The sequence below is a fragment of the Octodon degus genome, unplaced genomic scaffold (genome assembly GCF_000260255.1).
Source record: "Octodon degus isolate 3935 unplaced genomic scaffold, OctDeg1.0 scaffold00121, whole genome shotgun sequence".
NCBI lineage: Eukaryota > Metazoa > Chordata > Mammalia > Rodentia > Octodontidae > Octodon > Octodon degus.
In genome coordinates this window covers 4262205-4285324 of record NW_004524697.1, presented here as the reverse complement: position 1 = coordinate 4285324, position 23120 = coordinate 4262205, and the positions used below count along the sequence as shown (strand labels likewise).

The 23120-nt window shown below is 38.9% G+C and overlaps 1 protein-coding gene across 1 annotated transcript in view; it reads left to right on the top strand.

The window, feature by feature from the left end:
• The window catches only part of Galntl6 (polypeptide N-acetylgalactosaminyltransferase like 6), a 1205609-nt gene that overhangs the window by 1065884 nt on the left and 116605 nt on the right, over nt 1-23120 (top strand). Inside the window, exon 8 of the mRNA XM_004640251.1 lies at nt 18542-18649. Coding sequence (XP_004640308.1) covers nt 18542-18649 — 108 coding nt within the window. The remainder of the gene's footprint in view (nt 1-18541; nt 18650-23120) is intronic.

Here is a 23120-nt window from a genome sequence, read left to right as displayed (position 1 = left end):
AAATTTATGCAAGTAAAGTTAAGATTATGGGTGAATAAGATGATTTTTTTAGAAACTATCAATGACAAAACAAACCTCCAGGAAGATAAAACCTGAAATGACTCCACCCATCTTCTGCTGCCTCATTACAAATTACCGCAAACTTAGCGCTGGGCAATTGTCTCTGGTTTAAAAAAAAAAAAAAAAAAAAAAAAAAAACATTATTTCCAGTCCGCAGATCCAAAGTCCAAGCAGGTTCTCTGCTACAAGTGCACACAACTGAACTTAAAAGCGCGGGCCGTTCCGCCTTCACATTGAGGCTCAGCACGGCCAGGTCTTCTGAGCTCTGCACTGGACGACTGACCTCCCCATTACGCTCCTGGCCCGCACCTGAAGACCACTCTCAGGTTCCTGCTACATGGCCTCCTCGTGCCCTGTCCCCGCATGGCCACTGACTTCTTCCAGGCCAGCCGCTGAATTTCTCTCACTGGTCCAGATTTCGAAATCCCTAGCAGGGGGCGGTGCTTCACACGCGTAATCCCCACACTCTGGGAGGCTGAGGCGGGAGATGACAAAGTCAAGCCTAGCTGGGGCAACTTAGTGACTTAGAGAGGGCCTACCTCAAAATAATTAGATAGATTAGATGATAGATAGATAGATAGATAGATAGATAGATAGATAGATAGATAGATAGATAGATAGATAGGACAGACAGACAGATGGCTGGGCTTGCAGCTCAATGTGAAGGCCTGGGGTTTATGGAGGAAGGGGGACCATCTCAGCCATTAAGAAGAGCCAAGTCACATTTTATGGTTCACTAATACGACTTAGATCAGATTATCCAAGCCCATTTCCACTTGGCTGAACTCAAAGGCTGTGAACTTGGGACCATAACGAAGCATATCTGCAAAATTCCTTTGCTCTCTATTTGTCATCTGCATAGAGATCTGAACACATCACACTCAGAGTCTTTCCCGTAGTTGAGTGGAGCAGATTGCACAAAGATATGTCCACCTGGTCCCAGGAGTTGGGGGCCCTGCCCCACTCCCCCGTTAAAAGAGTCCTCACAAAGCTGTCTCCTCCGATAAGTAAAATGCAAAGCCTCACTAGCTTTTTTGCAAACTTTTAAACACACACTACAGGTGTTTTTCTTCAATGGTCCCTTGACATAAGAAAATAATAAAATCTTTCAAATTGGTTATGAATAAATTGGCATGAATAAATACTTTCAGTATTTATTCTAAAAAGCTGGCCAGAATAGCATGAAATAATTAAAAAGCACAAGCAAATATTCCTTATAAACATTAGCATTAAAATGAACATAACATATGACAGAATTTAAAATTACCATAGCTATTTAAAAGCAATGCACCTAATTTACTTCTACTCTTACAAATGTATTTCAGGTCTGGGCTACGGAGTAACAGATTCACCCTGACAGTGACCTATAACAGCTACAGTTACATCCATAGGCATATAAAGCACTGGGAAAGGTTGCAATTTACCTTTGATATTTAACATTTAGCATGATTAAACTGTAAATATAGGTTTTATGATAAACATTTCCTTCTTTTGCTATGCTGTTTATTAATCTCAGGTCCTGCATGCACACTAAGCCAGTGTCGTACCACTGAGCTACATACACAGCTTCTCCCTACCCCTATGTGAGAAAAGACTTCTCTCAGGTGCCCAGGTTTTCTCTTGCCTTAATTTCCCAAGTAACTAAGTTTATAGACATGAACCACTGCGCCTGGCTTGTCTAATGTCTAATGAAGCTGGGGTTTTGGTTTTTGAGGTGTCAGTATGTATTTTAGGCTGGCCTTTAACTCACTATGTAGCCCAGGCTGTGGTCAAATTCATGATGATCCTCCTGCTTTAGCAAGCTAGTGCTTAAGGAAATAAGACTAGATATTTTTCCATTGTTAGTTAATATTATTTGATATTATCCTGAAGATAGTGGGCAATGCAGTTAGGCAGGAGGTAAAATAAGATACATAAAAATTGAAAAACTGAGGAAAATTTTTCATTAATTGTAAATAATATGGTCTAACTAAATAATGTCATGTGGATGAATTAAAAAACGACTACAAATAAGAGAGTCAGTAAATTTCATGGATTAAAATTGTGTGTCCATGGGTGTGTGTATAAAAATACAGAAAATAATGCCCTTTATGTATACAAAAAACACCACTCAGAGAACAAAAGGGAAAATACCATCTATAACAGCAGAAAAAGTTTAAAGGAATAAACTTGAAAAGTGTGTTGACCGAGGAAGAAACTTTATAATACTATTGAAGCAAAAGGAAAAAAGAACCTGAATAAGTGAAAATTCGTGAAGAATATAACTCTTCTTAAGTATACTCATAAATTTGCTGCAGCCTCAGTAAAAATGGTAACATGAATTATTTTAGCACTAAAGTGTTTTTAGTTCATAAAACAACTAAAATGAGAAAATTTGGTGTAGAAAATAATAAGGAGCTAAACATAGCAGACAAAATACATAGTAAAATTTGTGTGAATAGACCTAGGTGTGTATAGGACAGAATTTAAATGGACCTAAATAAATAAGCAAATTTAGTATAAAAGAAAGCTAACATTTCAAATCAAGAAGATGGTGGTTTCCTTAGTAAACAGAAGAGGATAATTACACATTTTGGAGGGAAAAAAATAAAGTTCAATAGCATACTTTGTACAAAAATAGATCCTAAGGAGATAGGCCATTTTAAACACTAAAATGAAAATGATGGGACAGGCCTGTATCCCAACATTTAAGAAGCTGAGGCAGGAGGACTACTGCAAATTCAAGGCCAACCTGGGCTGCATAGTGAGTTCAAGGCCACCTAGACTACATAACAAGACTCACAAATAATAATAAAAATTTTAAACATGACAATGTATAAAAGTTACTGAAAAGTAGAATCAAGGCAGTTTCCTAAGTGTGAGTTAGGAAAGCCAAAGCAAAATTAGAAGCAATCAAAGAAAAGATTAAAACATACAAAATATTCTACGTTGGGAAACAACAGACAAAACTCAAATGAGAATCTGTGGAAATTATGTATAATTAACACCTTAGTATGTAAAGATGTCCCAATCTGTAAGACTGATTTCTAAAAATAGTCAAATTATTACTATAGATAGTTCACAGAAAAGGAAATAAAAGTACTCTTTAATCATGGAACATTTTTTTGTTTTCAATCATGGTAAGAAAAATACAAATTAAAATTTCAGGACCTGGGAACATCGCTCAGCGGTCTAAGTGCCTGCCTGGCAAACATAAGAACCCAAGTTTGATCCTGAGTATCAGATGCCCGGTCCATCCGGCAACCCTGGGTGCACTGTGCCAGCCCCAAAGCCAGTGGCGCGCACCTGTAATCCCAGCGCTGAGGAGGCTGAGACAGGATCACCGCAAGTCTGAGCTGCAGAGCGAGACCCCGTATCAAATCAAAAATTCAGTGTTGCATTTTTCACCTTCTAGGTTGTCAGCAGTGAAAACCTTTGAAAACATGTTGAGAAGGGTTTAGAGAAACCAATGCAGCCAACTACAGTAGTTAAAAGTGTACATCTCCAGAGCAAATAGTTAGAAAATATCCTTTAAAACTGTAAATGTGTATATATGTTGTTCAATAATTTCTTTTGTATTCATATAACCCAAAGCTAAACTTACACATGTGAAGTGATACATGTACCGCATATTTAGTTGAAAAGTATTCTTCTTAATTAAAGGAAAAAATCTCAACAGACATCATTAATGAATACCTAGATCATAGACTGGGGTATGGTCTCTGAAAAGAAAGCAACAATGTATTTTTTACTAATTTGGGATAATTGCCAACCCGACTGATAAGTGATACAAAGTACAGAACGTATGTACAAAAATAAAAGCGGGAACAGAAATTTTCTTTAAAACATACCTGCTGTAAATGAAAGCATCTGTAATACAGTAACACATTTATAAGGACAACTACAGTAAAACTGCAATATTGTGCCACTTCATGTGTAGATACCATTCATAGATATACTCATGCATACAGCAAATGTTTACTGAAAGCCTGGAATGTGAAGGACACTAACAATATTACAGTCAACAAGAATGATGTGCTTTTCGTAGGACGTGGCGGTGCCCACCTGTAATCCCCGTGCTCGCTGAGCTGGGGCAGGAGGATCGCTGCAAGTCTGAAGCCAACGCAGGCTACATAGTGAGTGCAAGGCCGGCCCGAACCACGTCACGAGACCCTTCTCTTACCCTTGTCTCTATCACTGTCTACAAATACAAAAACCTTCCAGGGTGTTTAAACTCCTGTCTCAAAACGAACAAAAAAGAATGATAAATGATGTATTTACCTCATGGAACATAGTGTGAGAAAAAATAGGAGATATATATATCTCAATTACATTATTGCTATATTATATTATTATATTAATTAATATATTAATTATATTAGTCAAACATATGAATAAATAAATTTTGATATTGTTTAAGTACCAGAAGGAAATAAGATAATATTACAATGCAGTAACCTTAAAATACGGAATAGTTATATCTGACTTGTATGCTTTTCAAGTATTTGCATCTCCACCGAGACAGAAGAGGATAAACTACACCGCTCTGTACTGTCTCCCTTTCCTACCGTATCATAGCCAGTACCTGACTTGAAAAACATATTGAGGCTCCACTGGCCCCTCTGCAATATCTGGCTCTAAGAGTTCCAGAACGGAGAGGCTTTGGATCAATGGTCAGAAAAGGCCTCTTCAAATACCTCTAAATCTGCAGTGGTGAGTGGGTATGTGTTTATGTGGCTCTGAGGAATACTCAGATAAAAATCCAGAAGCAAATCCAAGATATACATCAGGCTAAAGGTGATGATTTGGGCCCCTGGAGGAGCCCCCAGGGTAAAGAGAACCAGCGATTTGCTGCTCAGCAGTGCAGTGCCATCCTCCTGCCCAGGTCAGAACTCTGGGGCAGCCTGTCTTCCCCCTGCCCTTGCTCCTCCAGCCTCAAATTCCTCTCCTCAGGTGTTACCTCAGCATGGCTTGTAGCACATGTTCTACAGATTTCCAGGAGAAAATAATAACATCCTAACATCCCAAAGAACCGGGGACTGTTTGCCAGGTCCTGTCCCCTGGTGCTTGCGTCTCTCCCCACCACCACCTTTGTAGCTTAGCTTATCCTTGCTGCCACCACTGTCTGAAAATACAAAAACCTTCCAGGGTGTTTAATTTATACTCCTAAAATACTTTATTTGCTTCCCGAGAAGGGTACAGCTCAATCTCACTGTGGAAGTGTGCTCTTTTTCCCTGGGGCCCTCACATAAACCATCATGATGATGCTTTCTGCAAATGGTTGTGTTAGGAATAAATTTAGCCTTATAAAATGTGTTCATTAGAAGCCTTTTTTATGCCATGGAAGGTTCTAAAATGTTTTATATACCTTCTCATTGCTTTTATGGGACAGCTATATTAGAGGTTGTGCCTTACTTCTGAGCCTCCCGAGTGCTTCAAAGTTGAGGGGTATTTCGCATCTGAAATGTGACAGAATCATTTTTATGGCACACCATATTCCTCAGACACAGAAGAAAATATCCGAAGTAGATCCTATGGGTTTTTTCCCCTACAATATTTAGCCTAGGTGACTAAAAATATCCATTTTATTTCAACATGCCCAGAATTGATCTTCCAAAGAAAATACTAAATTGACTCAAAACTCATTCAGAAACTCAAAGATAAACAGAAACAGCTGCTAAATGTCTCACAAGCCAGTTTGAAATTCATCTCAATTACCCAACAAAAGGTACCTCAGGTGTAGCAGAGCGTTTTCAAGTTAAATTTTATGGCTATTAGATGAAACCCTAATGGCAAGCATGAATTTCTTCCAGTTGTTACTTCCAATATGTCTGATGGCATTTTCCTAATTTCTTGTTTAATTTTACTTTAACTTTTACAGATAGTAGTAAAGTGAGTAAGATATAACAATTTATTCAGCATCTAGTACCACTGTTAAGGCCAATGACTTCCTGTTGGGATCTTCACTTAATATTAAGGGTTTGCTTTGTGTCCCAAAGTATTTAGTATTTTTCTGTTGTTCTTTTTCCCCTAACAAGAAATATAATCTAATCACCTAGTACTTCCAATGTTTAAAACTGGATAAAATAAGTCAGCTTACCCCAAATTCAAGAAGTATTTGTACGCTTAACACACACGTGCACACAATCTCTTCATACAATTTGCAAGCCTCTCACCCCAAAATCAATGACAATATTAAAACAACCTTCTGGAGTACACACATTAAAGGTACAAGGATTTATCTAAGTCAGCAATCTACAACATACAGGCCAACCTAAGTTCAGCCAAAACTCCATTCCCCTCTCCAAGCTGCAATAGTGAGGGTTTGCAAATACAATTCCTGCACTCTTGCAACACACACATATAAAGATCTTTTAGTTACTTTTCTCTTGTTGCTGAGACAAAACACTTAAGACCCAAAATTGAGGGAGGAAAGGTTCACTTAACTCAAAGTCTGTGGAGGTTTCAGTCCGTAATCAGTGGGCTCCGAGGCAGGGTGGCATGGCACAAGGGCAGCAGTTAAGGCAGCAGAAGACAGCAAAAGCAGCAGGAGCAAAATCGGGGCAAGCAAGCCCCTTTTCCTCCTTTATGTTGTCAGCAGGCTGCCACCCCCGGGGCAGGCGTGTGCAGCACTCTCACCCTCTCTATGCTTCCTTTGGCGCAGCCTCAGGATGTTTAACAAAGTGAGGACCCTGGCCCTCTGCTGAGTCAGTTAAACTTCTAAACTTCTCAAGTTAACACAGTGTATCAGACATTGCAACAGACTTGCTCTGACCTCCTGGTGGATGCCAACATGTGCACACACAGCAGTCATGCCTCAGATAGACCCCAACACATAAGGATCGTCCAGTCAATAGAGCTGAGTCTCACGACCACCATCTTAAGCATGTATCGTGTGCACTCAGGACACTGTATAGATTGCACAGTCCTCACAGCCATGCTACGGATTCATTACTCCAACCTCACAGAAAATGACAAAGAGAATCAGAAATGTGCCAACTCCCCAGTTCCCAGATGGTCCACTGTACTACATCATGAAGGTGTAATAACTTTCTCAAAATAAAAAAACTTTCAAATATTACTATGAATATTTTGAAGTGTTTGCACTTTTTTAAAAATTTTAGTGAAACATCTTCAAATTGAATATTACTTGAAGAATTAATAAAAATAAATAACAGTGAAAACACATTTGTAAGTTGGTGTAAGCAAAAACCCTTTGCTTCTCCCTCAGGAGCCCTTGTGCAGTGCAACCTAGCCGGCACATCGGTGCCCTGGGAGGCCTGTTAGAAAGTGCCCCTGTTTAAACGTTCACTGCATTTTAATTACTCCTCATTGATCAACAGTTCACAGCAATTTCTGTCACAGGAAACCGTGCTGTGTCTTCATCCAGCTTACATATTGGATCTAGCTCTGTGACTTCCGGCTCTTCCCGAGAGTACAAATGACCATAAAAGGCAAACCTTTGGGTGGATTCAGGGCATCCGCACAGCCACAACCACACCACTAGATACACTGATGAAAGAAGACCCTCAGAACTCCTTCCAAAAGGGAAGAAGAAGGAGATGATTGAGTTTTTAGCAAGGAGATGAATTTTGATGGGGGTCAAAGCCAATGTGTCTTTTCATTTAAAAAAAATTAATTTAAATATTCACCATATTTTTATTATACCTCTCTAGAAATATTTTTAAACTTTTATTTCTTATTACCAGATAGTAATCTAAAATTTAAGGGCTAGATCCATGATCTCAGAGCTTATACAAATGGGGTAAAAAGCAGATGCTTTGCTTCTGCTGAACCTCCCGAGCCGCCGAGAAATGGATGGAGAGCAATGATAGCTCACGTCCTTTACCGTATTTTATCTCAAAAAGAGCTATACTCTTAAAATATTAAAATCCAGATTTTCCTCCCCACAGCTTACTCTTGAATAAACCAGCAGGTTATATTTCCATTTGTAAGTTTGGTTCTCCACCTCAATCACTGATTTAAGACTGCTTTAATGTTACTGTAAATTTGAGCTCTGCGTCTCAAAAGCAGCAATGCTGTGAACAGTGAGTCCTCTGGAGCCTTCCACGGCCGTCCAGGGGCCCAGAAACGTCAATGCCAGGCACTTGGGGCAGGATTGGTTTAGGCACTAACATAACACAGCATTTCTTACTTTGAAAAAAAAATTCCTAAACGGATATTTCAAGAAACTAGAGACTTTTACCCTAAGAATGAAAATCACCATATTCCTTTAAGATTTTTAGACACAATTTCCAACGTCTGCCTTTCTTGTATGCTGTTCAAGAAATAGTGATCGGAAAAGGTCAGATAAGTTCTTTCTTTCTTTCTCTCTACCTCAAGTAACATCAAAGTCAGGGTTCAGAGTATCAGGTGGAGTAATGTGGGATGGGGGTACCTTTCCACACCCTTTTCAGGCCAAGTCTGACTAAAGTATGGTTTCTATTCCATCTGACCCAGAGAAGCAGTCTCCTGAGGGCATGGCCCTTTTCAATGTCTACCAACCAAAGCTTTTCAAGTTAACATTTTAACATTCTCTCTCTCTCTCTCTCTCTCTCTCTCTCTCTCTCTCTCTCTCTCTCTCTCTCTCTGACTGTGCCTCATTATGTTAAACAGACTGTCCTTAAACTGAATTAGTCTCACCTTTGGAGTAGCTGGGTTTACAGGCGCACACACCCCCTTACTCTCGTATTAAGATTTTAATTTCTGTATAGTTTGTAAAGTGGTTGACCTTTTCTTTTGAAGGAAACTTTCAGTCTTAGTCTGCCCAAATTATACCGTAGAGTTGGAATGTTACTTTTTAGGCTTCAAATCGTATTTGTTTCTCTATATAGTGCTAATGTCAGTTGCTTCTTTATTGTCCTTGTACTTTCTCATCACTGAAACACAATATCCAATATCCACAACTTGTAGAGGTTTCAGTTCATAGTTCCTGGCTCCAGGGCAGAGCAGCATGGCATAGAGTAGGGCTGCTCGAGCACAGCAGCCAGCCAGCCTACAGCAGCCAGAGGAAGAGGAGGGACAGAGGCCCTTCCAGGCCAGCTCCAGTGATCCCACTCCACCCACCAGGCTGCACCTGCCAACACCACATTTAGCTAGAAAATTAGCTGTGGACCAATACTGCAGATGAGCATCGACACCCCTGAGCCATCACCTCCCCAGACTCCTCCCTATGAGTGCAGGAGGTTCTGGGAAGACATCTAGATAGAAACCATGGTAGTTCTTTTATGACAACCCACTAGTGAGTGAAAATAAGCTCAAGATAGTTTATTATCTAAAATTTATATCCAAATACACTAGAGATCACAGCTATTGTCTTTAATAGCAGCCACATCATGGGTTATCATTAAATAACTTAGTTGTCCAAAATTAATCTATTATGTTAGTAACCCAATAATCCACTCCATCATTGGTACATTCAAGAGACACAGAGCACCAGCTTTGTGTGAGATACTGTTCTAGGTGCTTAAGAAGTCAGTCATTGAAAGACAAAAGGGTCTTTGCCTTTGTTGCAGAGAGAGGTGGGCAAAGCATGTCAGAATAAGGAATTGAGGTGTCTGCTGGGCTAGTCACTGCTGTGAGAACCAAGAAGCCAGAATACAAGATGAGAAGGTGATTGAACAAGAAGACTCAGAACTAAGTCTTGAGAGAGATAAAGAGAAGTATTCCAGGAGTAGAGGGAATTGTCAGTGCAGAGCCTTAGGCTGGGAGTGTCCGGGTTGTGAGAATAGAAAAGAAGCCACAGTAGCTGAGCACAGCAAGGGAGGGATAAGAGGAGAGACGAAGAGAAGACACCATTTGATAAATGGATGCTTGAACATTTTTTTTGGTAATTTAGATTACCATTTCCATGTAGCATATTATGTTTCATCTTACACTTGTTAATAGCCACCTCTTATTATCCTCCTGACAATCAGAGTCTTACTGAAACATTTCATATTCCATATGACCAGCATAATTGCATGATTCCATTCAACTTGACATTTCCTATGTCTCAATTCCTGTTCTTGGAAGATATTGAAAAGTGATTTAGAAATAAGGCAAACATTCAATTATTCAGTCAATTTGAACTACATTATGAGAAAAATGCTTTGTGTTCATTCATGGGGAAAATAACATTTCTTTAAAATATTTAATGTTGTCAAAAAGAAGACACAGTGCCTCTAAAGATAAAGCCACCCTCCAAGAATTAGATACTCAAGCGTGGCCTGACATAGGTTTTTCTTTTAGAGATTATCATCATATCATACTACCACAAAATGTCCTTTAAAAATATAAATCATGTCTTTTAGAACAAGTTTGATAAATTCCATGATGGCTGTGCTTTCCTATTACACCACAGTCTCACACTGTCGTGTAGACATTCCTCGTTACTATGTGGAAGACTGTGGATGCTTCTACAGAAATAAGCAGAGTTGAGCCTTTTACAGCTCAGCATGTTAATATGGCTTTACTTTTTATACTTCACAGTTATACTTTTCTGCTGGATGGTTAAGACCAAGATAAAGCAAGACCTATACAACAAAAAATGTAATTTTTGTATCTGGCAAGGTCAGTCAAATTCCCTCAGGATTTATCCTGAGATCCTATACCTCAGATTGTAGATCCTCTGTCAGTGTCAGCCATGCGGATGAGTTATGGCCATTGCTTAGCCAATGTGCTCTCTGTGAAAACCTGAGAGAATGTTTTCTCTCTATGTGACTCTCCTTAGGCACACTCTACAACATTAATCACTTTCCTCTTTGGCCCCATAATCTCCTTGATCAGAAAATTTGGGACACTACCGAGTTACATGATGTTACAGTACAGGTTCTCTTATGTCCTGAATCCTCACTGACCTTGAAAGGCTAAATTCTGACATTGCCAGTTTTGCAGATAACCCACTATTATTATGGACTACTGGACTATATTGGATTATTTGGCTGAATTCACACCCCTACAATATTTGAATGGCAATGGAATATGCATCTCTGACAAAACTAAACAAAAAAGGATGATATAAATGAAGGACCATTTGTAGTAAAATATTATATATATATATATATATATATATATATATATATTAACATATATATGTTAAGATAGATATATATATATATGATAAGATAGATATACAGCTACTTTCTCTTAGTTCAATGAGAAGAAAGATTTGTACTAATAGTGTTTGGACAAGATATCATGTCTGCATCTTGTACTATGAATAGCTACTACAAAGACAACAATATGCAATGTATTAATTATTGTACCTGTCCTACTAACTGTTTTGTAACTGTATCATTGCAGACTTTCTGTGTCTCCCTGTCAAAAGGCAGAATTTGCCATTCTTTATTTGTGGTTCATCTATGGATAACTAGAACCACAGAAAACAAAATGATGAATAGGGGAGGATGCTAGCAGCAATTACATGAAGTAAAAATACAGGATAAATTAAGAGCATAAAATTGGGGTCCTATTTAAGTTAAGGAACTCAGGTATATCTGTTAGGCTTAAACCTGCAAATGTAGGTTGGAATTCAGTGAGCAACAGGAAAGCAGAAAAGAGGGAAGAAGAGGGTAGAACTTTCTTTAGCGAGAACAATGTAGGGCAGCAGCCCCTCAAGAGAGAGACTTGGTCCTTTCTAAAGAGCTAAAAATAGCTCTGACCAGGGGAGTGAGAAAAGAGTGACCCAGAGACAAATAAGCAAAGGTCAGACACTGCAAGGGCTTAGAGGCCAGAGGGATGTGTTGTAAGTTTACCCTAAGAGCTGTAGAAAACCATGGAGGTATGATATGCTAAGATTTATGTTTTTAAGTGATCATAGTGACAGTATGGACAAAAAAATAAATCATAGGATTCTATAGTTTTCTCAGTATTGAATGAACCATTTTAAAAATCTGGGCAGAAGCTTCCTGAATTTGACTTAGCTACAAAGAAAAGTTTCTGTGGGAAAGAACTGTAAGCATTAGGAATAGGTTATTGATAGAAAGTGTGAATTTTGATGCATTAGAAACGGTAGTAGGCAAAATTCTAAGGTTTGCTCATATAACTGCTCAATTACATTCAAAAGAGGTTGAGCACATGCAAGATTACTAATCAGCTTGCTTTATGAAGAGAAAATGACTAAAGTGACCTTGACATAACCATAAGAGGTTAGTCATTGCTGAGACCAAAGGTCCAGGGACAAATAACTGAGATGGTTTCTAGTAGCTAAGGTGGTCCTTGGACAGTAGCCAGCAAGGACATGAGACTCTCGGCCCTTGACTGCACACAGCCAAGTTCTGCCAGCACTCTCAACCAGCTCCAAAGAAGAGGCTTCCACAGGGTTCCAAAGGTTCTGAGCCCATGTGGACCTGGGACCTGCAGAACCACGGGACAATAAATGCAGATCCTAATAATCCACTATGTTTGCGGTAATTGTTACACACCAATGGGAAGCTGATACAGACATCATGTTTAAAATCTAGGTTATAGGGACCTTTTGCAGAAGTGTCCTTCATTGTGCTGTTGTGGCTGGCTTGATACGTTCATTTGAGTCACAATGATAACCTATCGTGGTCATTTTGACCTTGTGGCAGAGCTAGAAGTGGCCCACTGCCAGTCCAGTGAGTAAGATGGATGAGTGCACACTGCGGGTGTCAGCAAGCCACCCTGCCGTGGGATGGCTCTTGGCAGCAACATTTATCCAGGTTTTACAGACACAAAGGAAGACTTCCAGAACTGCTTCAGAAAGGGACCAGAACGATGGGATCAGCACGGCCCGAACTGAGAAGAGCATTCCGAGGGGACCCTTAGCAGTGTCATTTGCTGAAATAATCTTTAAAATTTAAAACTTTACCGTATTTTTCAATCACCTTTGTACTGTGGTATCCAATTTTTAAAAATATAATCTCTTCCATAAATTACTTTAAAATCACTAAATATCAGTATTTGGAAGTGCTTGAGGAAAACAGTCGACAAATGACAGCCCCCTGAACTCTTTTGTGAAGAGTCTTATTGAAACATGCTTGCTTCTATTTATTAGCAGAGGTGCTTTGCTCCAAAAGAGACCATCTGGCCTGCAGAGTCAAAAGTGTTGACTGCCCTGTCCTTTGCAGACCAACTTTGCCAGTTCTACAGGGAGAATATTAATTAAGCACGTGTGCACTATTTCAGACTACTCGATTTCAAATCTCTGTTCTGGAGGTGACCAGTTATATGATTTTTGAAGAATCTACTTAGCCATGTTCCTACTTATGTAGTTAGAGAAATAATGAAGTCTGTCTTTCAATAAAGCAATATGTGAGAATGGCACAATAAACATTCACAACGCTACTTCTTACTAATAGAATTACTTTTACAAATCCACTAGATCAACTATTCCTCCAAGTTACATGCTTATCTCCAGAGTCAGCTACTACAGATCTGATCACCTCTGACAGTACAGGAAGCACACTTCATATTTAACAGTTCTAGTAAAAATTCTTTCCTTAGGTTGGACTTTATCCCTTTCTAGTTCTACACCATAAATTCTTCAGCACACAATCTTCTTGAGATTCTAGGAAGCATCTCTCCAACATATTGGTTCCTTCAAATATTTCCATAGGGTTTCTTGGAATTTTATATTATTACAATTGCATATCTTCAGTTTTTTCATGATTTCTCTTTTCCCATTTATATAATTTCCTTAATAATGACATAAAAAAATTTACCCAGAAATTAGCAAAAGACTTAAGGCCTACAGATGGATAGAGGCCCTTGATTCCCCAAGCTATCTATACTATATTTGTGATGTATGTTTTGTGCTACTCAGTTTTTCCAATATCTGCTGCTCTAGAACAGTTGACCTTTTTTAATAGGTGCTATATTTACCCTTTCTGTGTTTAATCTTTAGTTGTGTATCTTTCCAGATATAGATGCTATAGTGTAGAACACTCACTGTCCTTATAGGCTCTGTGTCATCCTCATACATTTCGGATGTGTCCTTAACAAATGTCCTGTCAATTTGTACTTAACACTGTGAGTAGTCCTGAACCAGTTTAAAGCAGCTGGGCAGTGTTTCCATAACTGCATTGCTTCCCCTCACTTTTCCGCTGATCTTAGTCAACATTTTTTCAGCCAGTCACAAGTGAGATGTTATTTTCTTATGTAGATCCAGTCCCAGTCCTTGTCACAGCCAGTAAATTTCTATTTGTAATCTCATGGAAAAGTTAATAGAATTCTAGTGAGTTGTTCCAATTTACCAGTTCCAGTGCAATCCAGAACATAAATAAAGAACACAACAACACATCCAAGATGGTGGGGAATCAAGGGGGACCTGAGTGCAGCCACCATGATGGCAGTCTGCCACACAGCCTTCACCCGGGACTGCACCCAGAATTTATTCATTTGTGAAGAAGGGAGAGGCTTGAGGCTAAGTGACTGTGAGAGGGGTGGGAATACATGAGTGCCATGAACTGGGTTAGGTAGGAGGCCTGAACTATGCAGAGCGAAGGACAAACAGAATGAGTAATCTGTGTAACACAACTAATGTCTGGGTGTCTGTGCTTTAGCTCTGATGTGTGATCTTTTCCCAAGAAGTCTTAGCTTCCACCTCCAGGCTCAATCCTAGTGTACAGCACAGAACATTGGCTCTTTATCCTGCTGCCTCCAGGCTCACACAAGGAAACAATGGGGTGGGGGTGGGGGTGAGGGAAACACTGCCTGCCTGGAATCTTCAAAGACAACCATCAGCACATCAGCTGGACCAGTATACACTGCTTAAAGCCACCAGAAGGGATAAGGAAAAGTCCTTGGGAGCTCTGTAGACGTCAATACATGGAAACAGGGCCAGGTTCAGCCAAAACAAAAACAATTGCTCTTTCTTCTAGATGAGTCTCCCAGGACAGTCTTCTACACTCATAGTGAAAGGAGTTGGAGAAAAATATAACATTTCTTTTCATCTTTTTCAATATTACACTTTGAAACAAGCTATGTGTGGGAGATATAGCTCAGTGGCATAGAACCTGCCTGGCAAGACAACGACATGAATTTGATTCCTGGTAGCAAAATTAATGAAAACAAGCTCTGTATCTACAGCAGGGGTTCTAGAGGAATGAAACTAAGAGGAAAAAGATATTAATATTAAGAAACACTCAATGACTCGCATCATTGTGGAGACTGGGAAGAACAAAATGTTCAGCATTGGCTGACAGGCTGGAGGCACAGGGAAGAGCACTGTTCACATCCAGAATTAGTCTGCTGGCAGAATTCCATCCCTAATAGCTGAATCCTGGAGGCAGCCTGCATAGCCATCAATAAATGATTGGATAATGAACACAGTGGAGTACTGCTCAGCTATAAAGAAGGACAAACTTAAGGCTTTTGTAGAAAAATGGTGCATCTGGAAAATGAGTGAAATAAACCTAACACACAAGCTTAGATGCCATGTGATATGTCTCTTTGGAATAAAGCAAAGTACAAGCAAAGAGATCAATTAGGGATGGACAGAAGGAGAAGGGGGATGAGAAGGGACCCAAGAGATGAGGGGAAACAGGAAGGGGAGGAAAAGGGGAATAAGTCGAATGCAGTGATGTCTCACACAGGAACCTCACCACTCCCGTGAATGTAGACACTGTGTGCCAAAGTTATGAGCTAAAGTTAATAGGATGAACAAGAATAAAAATGGGCAAGGGGGCCAGCCAGTTATCTCAGTTGTTTAAGCGCCTGCTCATTCAAATGCAGACAAGTGCAGGATACTACGGTTCAATCCCCACCTCTGCCTGCCTTACCAGACCCACCCTTAAGGCAGCCTGAGCAAGCCAAAAAAGAAAAAATCATTTTCAAGTTTCTACCTTCTCATATACAAAAGTTACATTTCTTGTTATATAGGTTTTGCTTTATCTTGGTCTTAACAATCCAGCAGAAAAGTATAAAAACAAGGTATAAAAAGCAAAGCCATATTAATATGCTGATCTGTGAAAGGCTCAAGTCAACAACTTCTGAAATTGCCAGTCATGCAGATAACCCACTACTATTATGGACTAGTGGACTATATTGGATTATTTTGATGAATTCATGCACCTACAGTATTTAAATGGCAATGGACTCAGCAAACAATTCTAAAAGAGTCCAACAGTCCATAATAGTATTAGGTCTTCCACTTGACTGGCAGTGTGAGAAATTGTTGACAAGAGTCCCATACAGCTCAACATAACAACATGGCTTTACTTCTTATACTTCATTTTTATACTTTTCTGCTGGGTGGTTAAGACCAAGATAAAGCAAGACCTATACAACAAAAGTTGTAGCTTTTGGTTCTGATAAAGTCAGTCAATCCCCTCAGGATTTATCCTGAGATCCTGTACCTCAGATTGTAGATCCTTTGTCAGTGTCAGCCATGTGAATGAGTCACGGCCATTGCTTGGCCAATGTGCTCTCTGTGAAAGCCTGAGAGAATGTTTTCTCTCCATGTGACTCTCCTTAGGCACACTCTACATCATCGATCACTTTCCTCTTCGGCCCCATAATTTCCTTGATCAGAAAATTTGGGACATTACTGAGTTACATGGTGTTCCAGTACAAGTTCTCATATGTCCTGAGTCTTAATTGACCTTGGAAGGCTAGGGCCAAAACGTTGGCTTTCCTCGCAGCCCTCCTTTTTCTCTAATTTTGGTCTGCAAACTTAGGTTGTTAACCCTCCAGAAGAGAAGCTTACTGTTATTACTATGCAACCTAGGCTGTTAAGTTTAACCTCACTATCTGTCTGAATATCAAACATCTTAGGCATGACATGGAACAGGTATTTTTCATCAAATGATGGAACTAAACAAAAAAAGGGGATACAGATGAATGTCTGTTTTGTATCTGTGTACTCAAAATGGTTAGGACAGATGTATAGTTACATTCTCTTAATGAATAGAGGGATTTGTTCTAATAGTGTTTGTAAATAGTATATCATGCATCTTGTACAGCAAATTATCCCTAGGAAGAGAGTATGAAATGTGTTAATTATTGGAACTGTCCTACCAATTTGATTTGAAACTGTCTCATTGCTACTTGTTTCTCAATAAAATTATGGGAAAAAAATGAATGGCAATGGAATACCCATTTCTGACAAAACTAAACAAAAAAGGGGATATAAATGAAGGACCATTTTGTATCTGTATATACAAAATAGGATAGATATACAGCTACTTTCTCTTAGTTCAATGAGATTTGTACTAACAGTGTTTAGACAAGATGTTGTGTCTACCACGAAAACAACAATGTGCAATGTATTAATTATTGTAACTGACCTACTAACCTGTTTTGAAACTGTCTCATTGCTATTCGTTTCTCAATAAAAAAGAAAAAAGAAAAAAAGCACTAAAAAATGAGGAAAAGGGAGTTAGAGAAGAGAAGGTATAGGATAATGAAGAAGGGGATTTTTTTTTTTGAAGGAACAAGCTGTATTATGAACATGTTTGCACTTCCACAAGGTGATTGTAAGCTGCATGCACTGCACTCATGTGCAATAAATAAATAAGTAAATAAATAAATAAATAAATAAATAAAGCTTTTTTTGAGAAGTGAATCTAATCCAAAAAGGCTCTTTCCCAGAAACACCAAGAGTACTTTCTTGGACAAGTATCCAGTCGCCCTGCCTCAGTCAAGATGGCATGTGAAATTTATCATCGTAGTATCCCTTTCTAAAGTCTTCTTTCTTGCTAATAATAGCCCACATGAAGCCAAGATTTATGTATTAATAAGTAGCCCTTTTATAGTACCATAGTCTGTTTTACAGTCATGTGTCTGCCTCAGTGGACAGCTATGGTAAAATATGACCAATTTTTTGTTACTGTATCTAAATATAGCTTTTTGACCCATACATTGATTTAAAATTTCCTGAGTCTACATCACTAACCACTTTTATCCATATCGAAGAAAAGATTGGAGATGGAAATAAATGTGAATGTACCTGTGATCTTTAAGGTTAGTGCTACTGCAAGTTTCAGAATCTAAGCTTAACTAAAGTCAAAAATGTATTTGCATTTCTTAATCAATCAATCTTAATAATAGTCATCTATTTTAGAAATTTCACTTTTTATATTTTGAATTTTTAATTGACATTTTATTTATTTTTTATTTTATTTTATTTTGAATGTATTCAGTACAGGAACTCACTACACAGCTCAGACTCATAGTGATCCTCCTTAATTGACATTTTAAAGTCCAACGTTGTATCTTCCAATGATTTCACAAGATGATTAAAAACAAGTATTTATAGGAAAAGATGTACTGAGCATTAAATATTGCTTAAATGTATCATTTGTAATAAAATCCTACTAGAATAAAACAAAAGCCAACATATCATTTAAGCAAGTGACAGTAACTAATATTTTGGTTTTATGTGTTTATGAATCCAGGTCTTAGGACATGAATTTTTTTTTTTTTTTTTTTGGTTAGCAACTTAAATCACACATCAGTCAGAGACTTTGGGAGATTTTAAGATGTTTGGTGAATCCTGATAATTCCTTTTGTGTGTGTGAAATTCACTACCTCTTTTGCTGTGTCTTCCCCTCTTCAGGTTTGGATGTGCGGAGGGGAAATGTTTGATGTCCCATGCTCCAGAGTTGGTCATATCTACAGGAAGTACGTCCCTTACAAAGTTCCATCTGGGACCAGCCTGGCAAGAGTAAGTAACTGGGCCTCAGTGCTGGATGCCTGGAGGAGGCTTTCTGCAGGCAGAGGAAGCAGCTGTACACAGGGCATCACCAAAGACACACAATGACAGAAACTTCAGTGCATAGAAAGCTCTTGTGTTTCTCAGTCTTATTCCCATTGCTCAAGACATTTTACTGCTTACATTATTTCTTGATGTTCTTTCAAATCAAAGATAGATAGATAGATAGATAGATAGATAGATAGATAGATAGGTCTCTGTATTATCTTCTGAGGTTGGTATCATCTTTATTTTATAGATGAGAAACTGGGTGCTCAGTGAGAAAACTCAATCCTGCTCCCAGGAATGCCAAAGAGCAGAGTAGGCGTGTAATCCCAGGGCAACAGAATGGACCACCAGCTCTTTGGCCCCAACCTGGAGTGTAACAGATTACCTAATTAGTCAGATAGAGACAGAGGCCACTAGGAGACAGGGGAGGTGGGGGCCCAAACTCATCTGCTTTTCTCTTATAGCCAGAACCAGTTCTGTCTAAAATCACTCCATCCTCAAAATTCCAAAACTGATCAAGTCTAGATTTTTTTTAATCAGATATTGTTCTGAATAAAACTTTCCTATAGACTAAGTGCAAGGATGATTTTTTTATTCTGACTTTTAGAATATTTTCATGCAAATTTGGTTGGACAGAGTCATACTACCTTCAGCAAACAATTGTGACAACTTCTGTTTCCCATGTTATTCTATTCATAGCGGAGTTGTTTCTCTCACCATAACACATGCCTGCCACAGTACAGATGCCCAACCTCAGGGCATTTTCTCATTTTCCTTTGCAGGAAATCCAATCCTGAATTATTCAGTTCTGTTCACCTATTAATAAGGCTGAAATACATATCACTTGGGCCTTTTGTATAAAGCTCAAATCAGCTCAAGAAAAATCATAATAAACTAGCTGTCAGGATTCATTAGGATACGAATACCATAATAGCAAAGTCTTTTGTCTGTGACTAACTGCTATATTTCAAGCATCTAGAACAGTGTTTGGTGGACATGTGAATATTGGAGGAAGGAATTAACTAATCAAAACACTAAGGAAAAATTGGTATGAGTTCAAGCTGTTAATAAAATATAAAAATTTTAATGCAATATAACAAAATTTTTATCCATAGTGATTCATTTATGGAGGGGGAGCTGTTCTTTCTTATTCCTTCCCTGATGCTGTCAACACTGTCCATTGTTTCTTTAGCTGCATCTGTAATCTTTTTTGTAGCAGTAAAAATTTATAGAATGCAGCTACATTACACACTTCTTGAAGGGGAATAGTCCTATTATCCTCTCTTCCCTCAAAATAATTAAAACTTTCTGCTAAATAGCTGTAAAAATATGGTACTTGAAGAAAAGAAACCAATCACAGAATTGTAAGTGATTAAAGATCTGGATTTGGAAGAAGGAAATATGGTTTAATTTATTCATAAAAAATATATAAATAAGAAAATGAAAAGAATGCCTGAAGTTAAAGATTAAACAGTTTTGAGCACGAGTCACCCAAGTACATGTCACAGACCCTAGCAGTTTAAGATGCCCTCACAGTGAGAATATTCTGTCATTCATCCACTATACTCACTCACAGGCTTCCTTGCTTGTTCCCAAAACGAACCTTTGGAAAGCTGAATGGTGTGCAGGGTTGGCTTGCAGCTCAAAGGCGAGAGTAAAAGATGGGTGAGGAAAGTTGTGCTGAGCCAAAAGGGTTTATTTTCAAAAGAAGTGGAACTATTTATATATTTTTGAGAGAGAAGTGAAGTACTTTCTCAAGGACTGCCAAATATAGAAAACTAGGGCTGGCACATAAAACTTCCAAGAAAAAAAATGGCTGTTCATTCAAATGAAAAAAGCCTATAGTTCTGAATTTTAATCTTTTCCACTTAAATTTTACTTGAGGACTCATTTTAATTTTTTCCTAAACTGCTAGAGCAATCAGAAAGTTATAAATATTGAAGCTCAGCTGTCACTCTCAGGAACACTTTATGATTTTTAAATTTGAAAAAGTATATTAAAATGAAAAACAATTCTGATATTTTGTGGGAGAACCTCCAGCGCCTTGCTGCGCCCTACATGATTACTAAATCATCAAAAATGATGACAGACCGTAAAGATGCTTGAAATGCTGGGATGCGTGTACCCAACATGTGCTGTAATCTTCCTAACCTCATTACGAAATGGAAATGAAGCTGGAGCCAGGACCCAAACACTTGTTTGCATACTTTACAAAACTCTTTTAATCCTTCAACAATGTGCACCTTTCATTTATGTACCTATGTAAATCAGTAATTCCAGCTGATGCCTAACATACCCAAGCACACACAAACACACAAATGTATGAACAACCCTGCAATCTTCCACACAGTATCCAAGTATGAACTATGAGAATAAATTCAGATAATGTTATCAGGACCCTCTATTTATCTACATTATAATCTAATTGGAGGAGACAGTCATACATGCATGAAACTATTAGAGTACAACATAAGAGAAATAACTGTTCTAATATAATATGAGATTACATATAGGTAGGGGGACAAGGAAGAAGTGATGGCATAGCTGCGACCTTCAGTCTTCTCTAATTACAGACGTGAAAGGAGACTTTCAAGGGTACCTCAGTTGCATTAATCAATGTCATCAAACTGTGGTTGCCAAATTCAGGCAATGACCAGAGAAGACTTGAAGGTTTTTGCCTATGCTCAGTGAACCAAGAAAAATAAGTACCACAAAGTCAAAGCACTTCAATTTAATGTCTTTTTGATGCAGCGATATGGGCTTTTCTTTTTGTGACAAGATCCAAGATAGTGATGTGTTGTTAATGCTTTTATTTGAGAAAAATAGCATTCCTATGACATTTTTCACAAAATACAAAACTCTGGACATGGTGACTTATAATTCATTTGCAACTAATAATCAGAGTATTTGTCATTAATAAGCCCAGATATTTTCCTGAACTGTTCAAGGACTGAATATCAGTTACCAGGACACTGTTGCAACACGGTTTCATGGGAATACACAGAAATCCCTTAAGAGAAAGGACAATTATCTAGAGTTGTAGGAAACTGGAAAGGTGGGGGCCATGGTGACAAGCCCCCCTTCTTTGGGACAGCACTGACCATGCTTCATCGCAGAAGAAAAAGCAACTTCTCAGTCAAAGTTCACAGCCAACAATGGCTTTGTTGCAAAGAGGTGGAAGAGTCTCAAGGGAAAACTCTTCAATCTGACAGCCACTGTCACAGGGTCATCTCCTAGAAGACAAGGAAATTCACAGGCCCCACTGACATTACCAGTGTGTTTGGAGCCATCAAAGCCACTCTCCTGAGAGAGGTGGTCTCACAGAGGGACACGTCGAAGATACAGAGCAGTCACCCTGGCTAAACATGCCATCTGATTGTAACACAATGGTAATCCTCAAGGGAGCAACTTGGCTCATGGCCATGCTCCCAAGAGGGGCCTGCCTGTGAACTGTGAATGGGGCAGTCCTAGAAGCACACAGAATTGTCCTCCTTGGAGCTAACAGGGCACAAGGAAGAGCCAGCCCTTACCCTGAATCTGTAAAAGACACCAGGGAATACAAATCAGGGGACTGTATACTTTTACATTTTTACCTGAGACATCTGGAACCAGTTTTTCATTCTAAAATGTCATCTTGATTTGTATGGTGACCACAGAAGAACATAAGAGAATTCAGATTCTTCTAAGTTTCAGAATAAAAGCTAAAATCAGAAAAGAAAAAAATGAGCCAAGTTGGTCATGATCACCCATTGTTCTTGAAAAATATTAACTCACAGTAAGAGATCAGAGTTAAATGGTAAATGTGTAGAGATGAGATTAGGAAACAAGTTTGATCTGCCTGTCTGTCCATCCATCTGTCTGTCTGCCTGCCTGCCTGTCTGTCTGTCTGTCTGTCTGTCTGTCTGTCTATGGTGAGTATTCTTAACATCTTTCTCTTAAAGAAGAATTAGGACAAAGAGAAGCAGCTGGGGCCTTAGTGACAGGGTCACCAACACAACTAAAGGGACAAGCAGGAAGGAGCATGCAGAGTTAACAAAGAATCGTGTTTGGTCCCTGTAGAGTTGAACCATGAAAGCACACTACAGGCAGCCCACAGAGGACTCTAAGCAGTCACAAGGTAGTGTTTCATTCTTACAAAAAAACTCTAGGGATGAACTGATGATTCTTAAGTAGGAAGTATCAGGTTAAAAATAAGAGGTGAAATAAAAAGATGAAGCAATAAGTAAATGTTAAGGGCCAGCCAGATAGCTCAGCGGACTAAAGCGCCTGCTTAGGCCGAGCGTAGTGGCAGGGGTTCGATCCCTGGTGTGCCAGCCAGCCCCACCCCCCGGGGCATGCTGAGATGGCGATTGAGACTGTCTGGGTAGCATGCACCTATAATCCCAGCTGTTGGGAGGCTGAAAACAGAAGGATCACTACAAGTCAGATCTACATA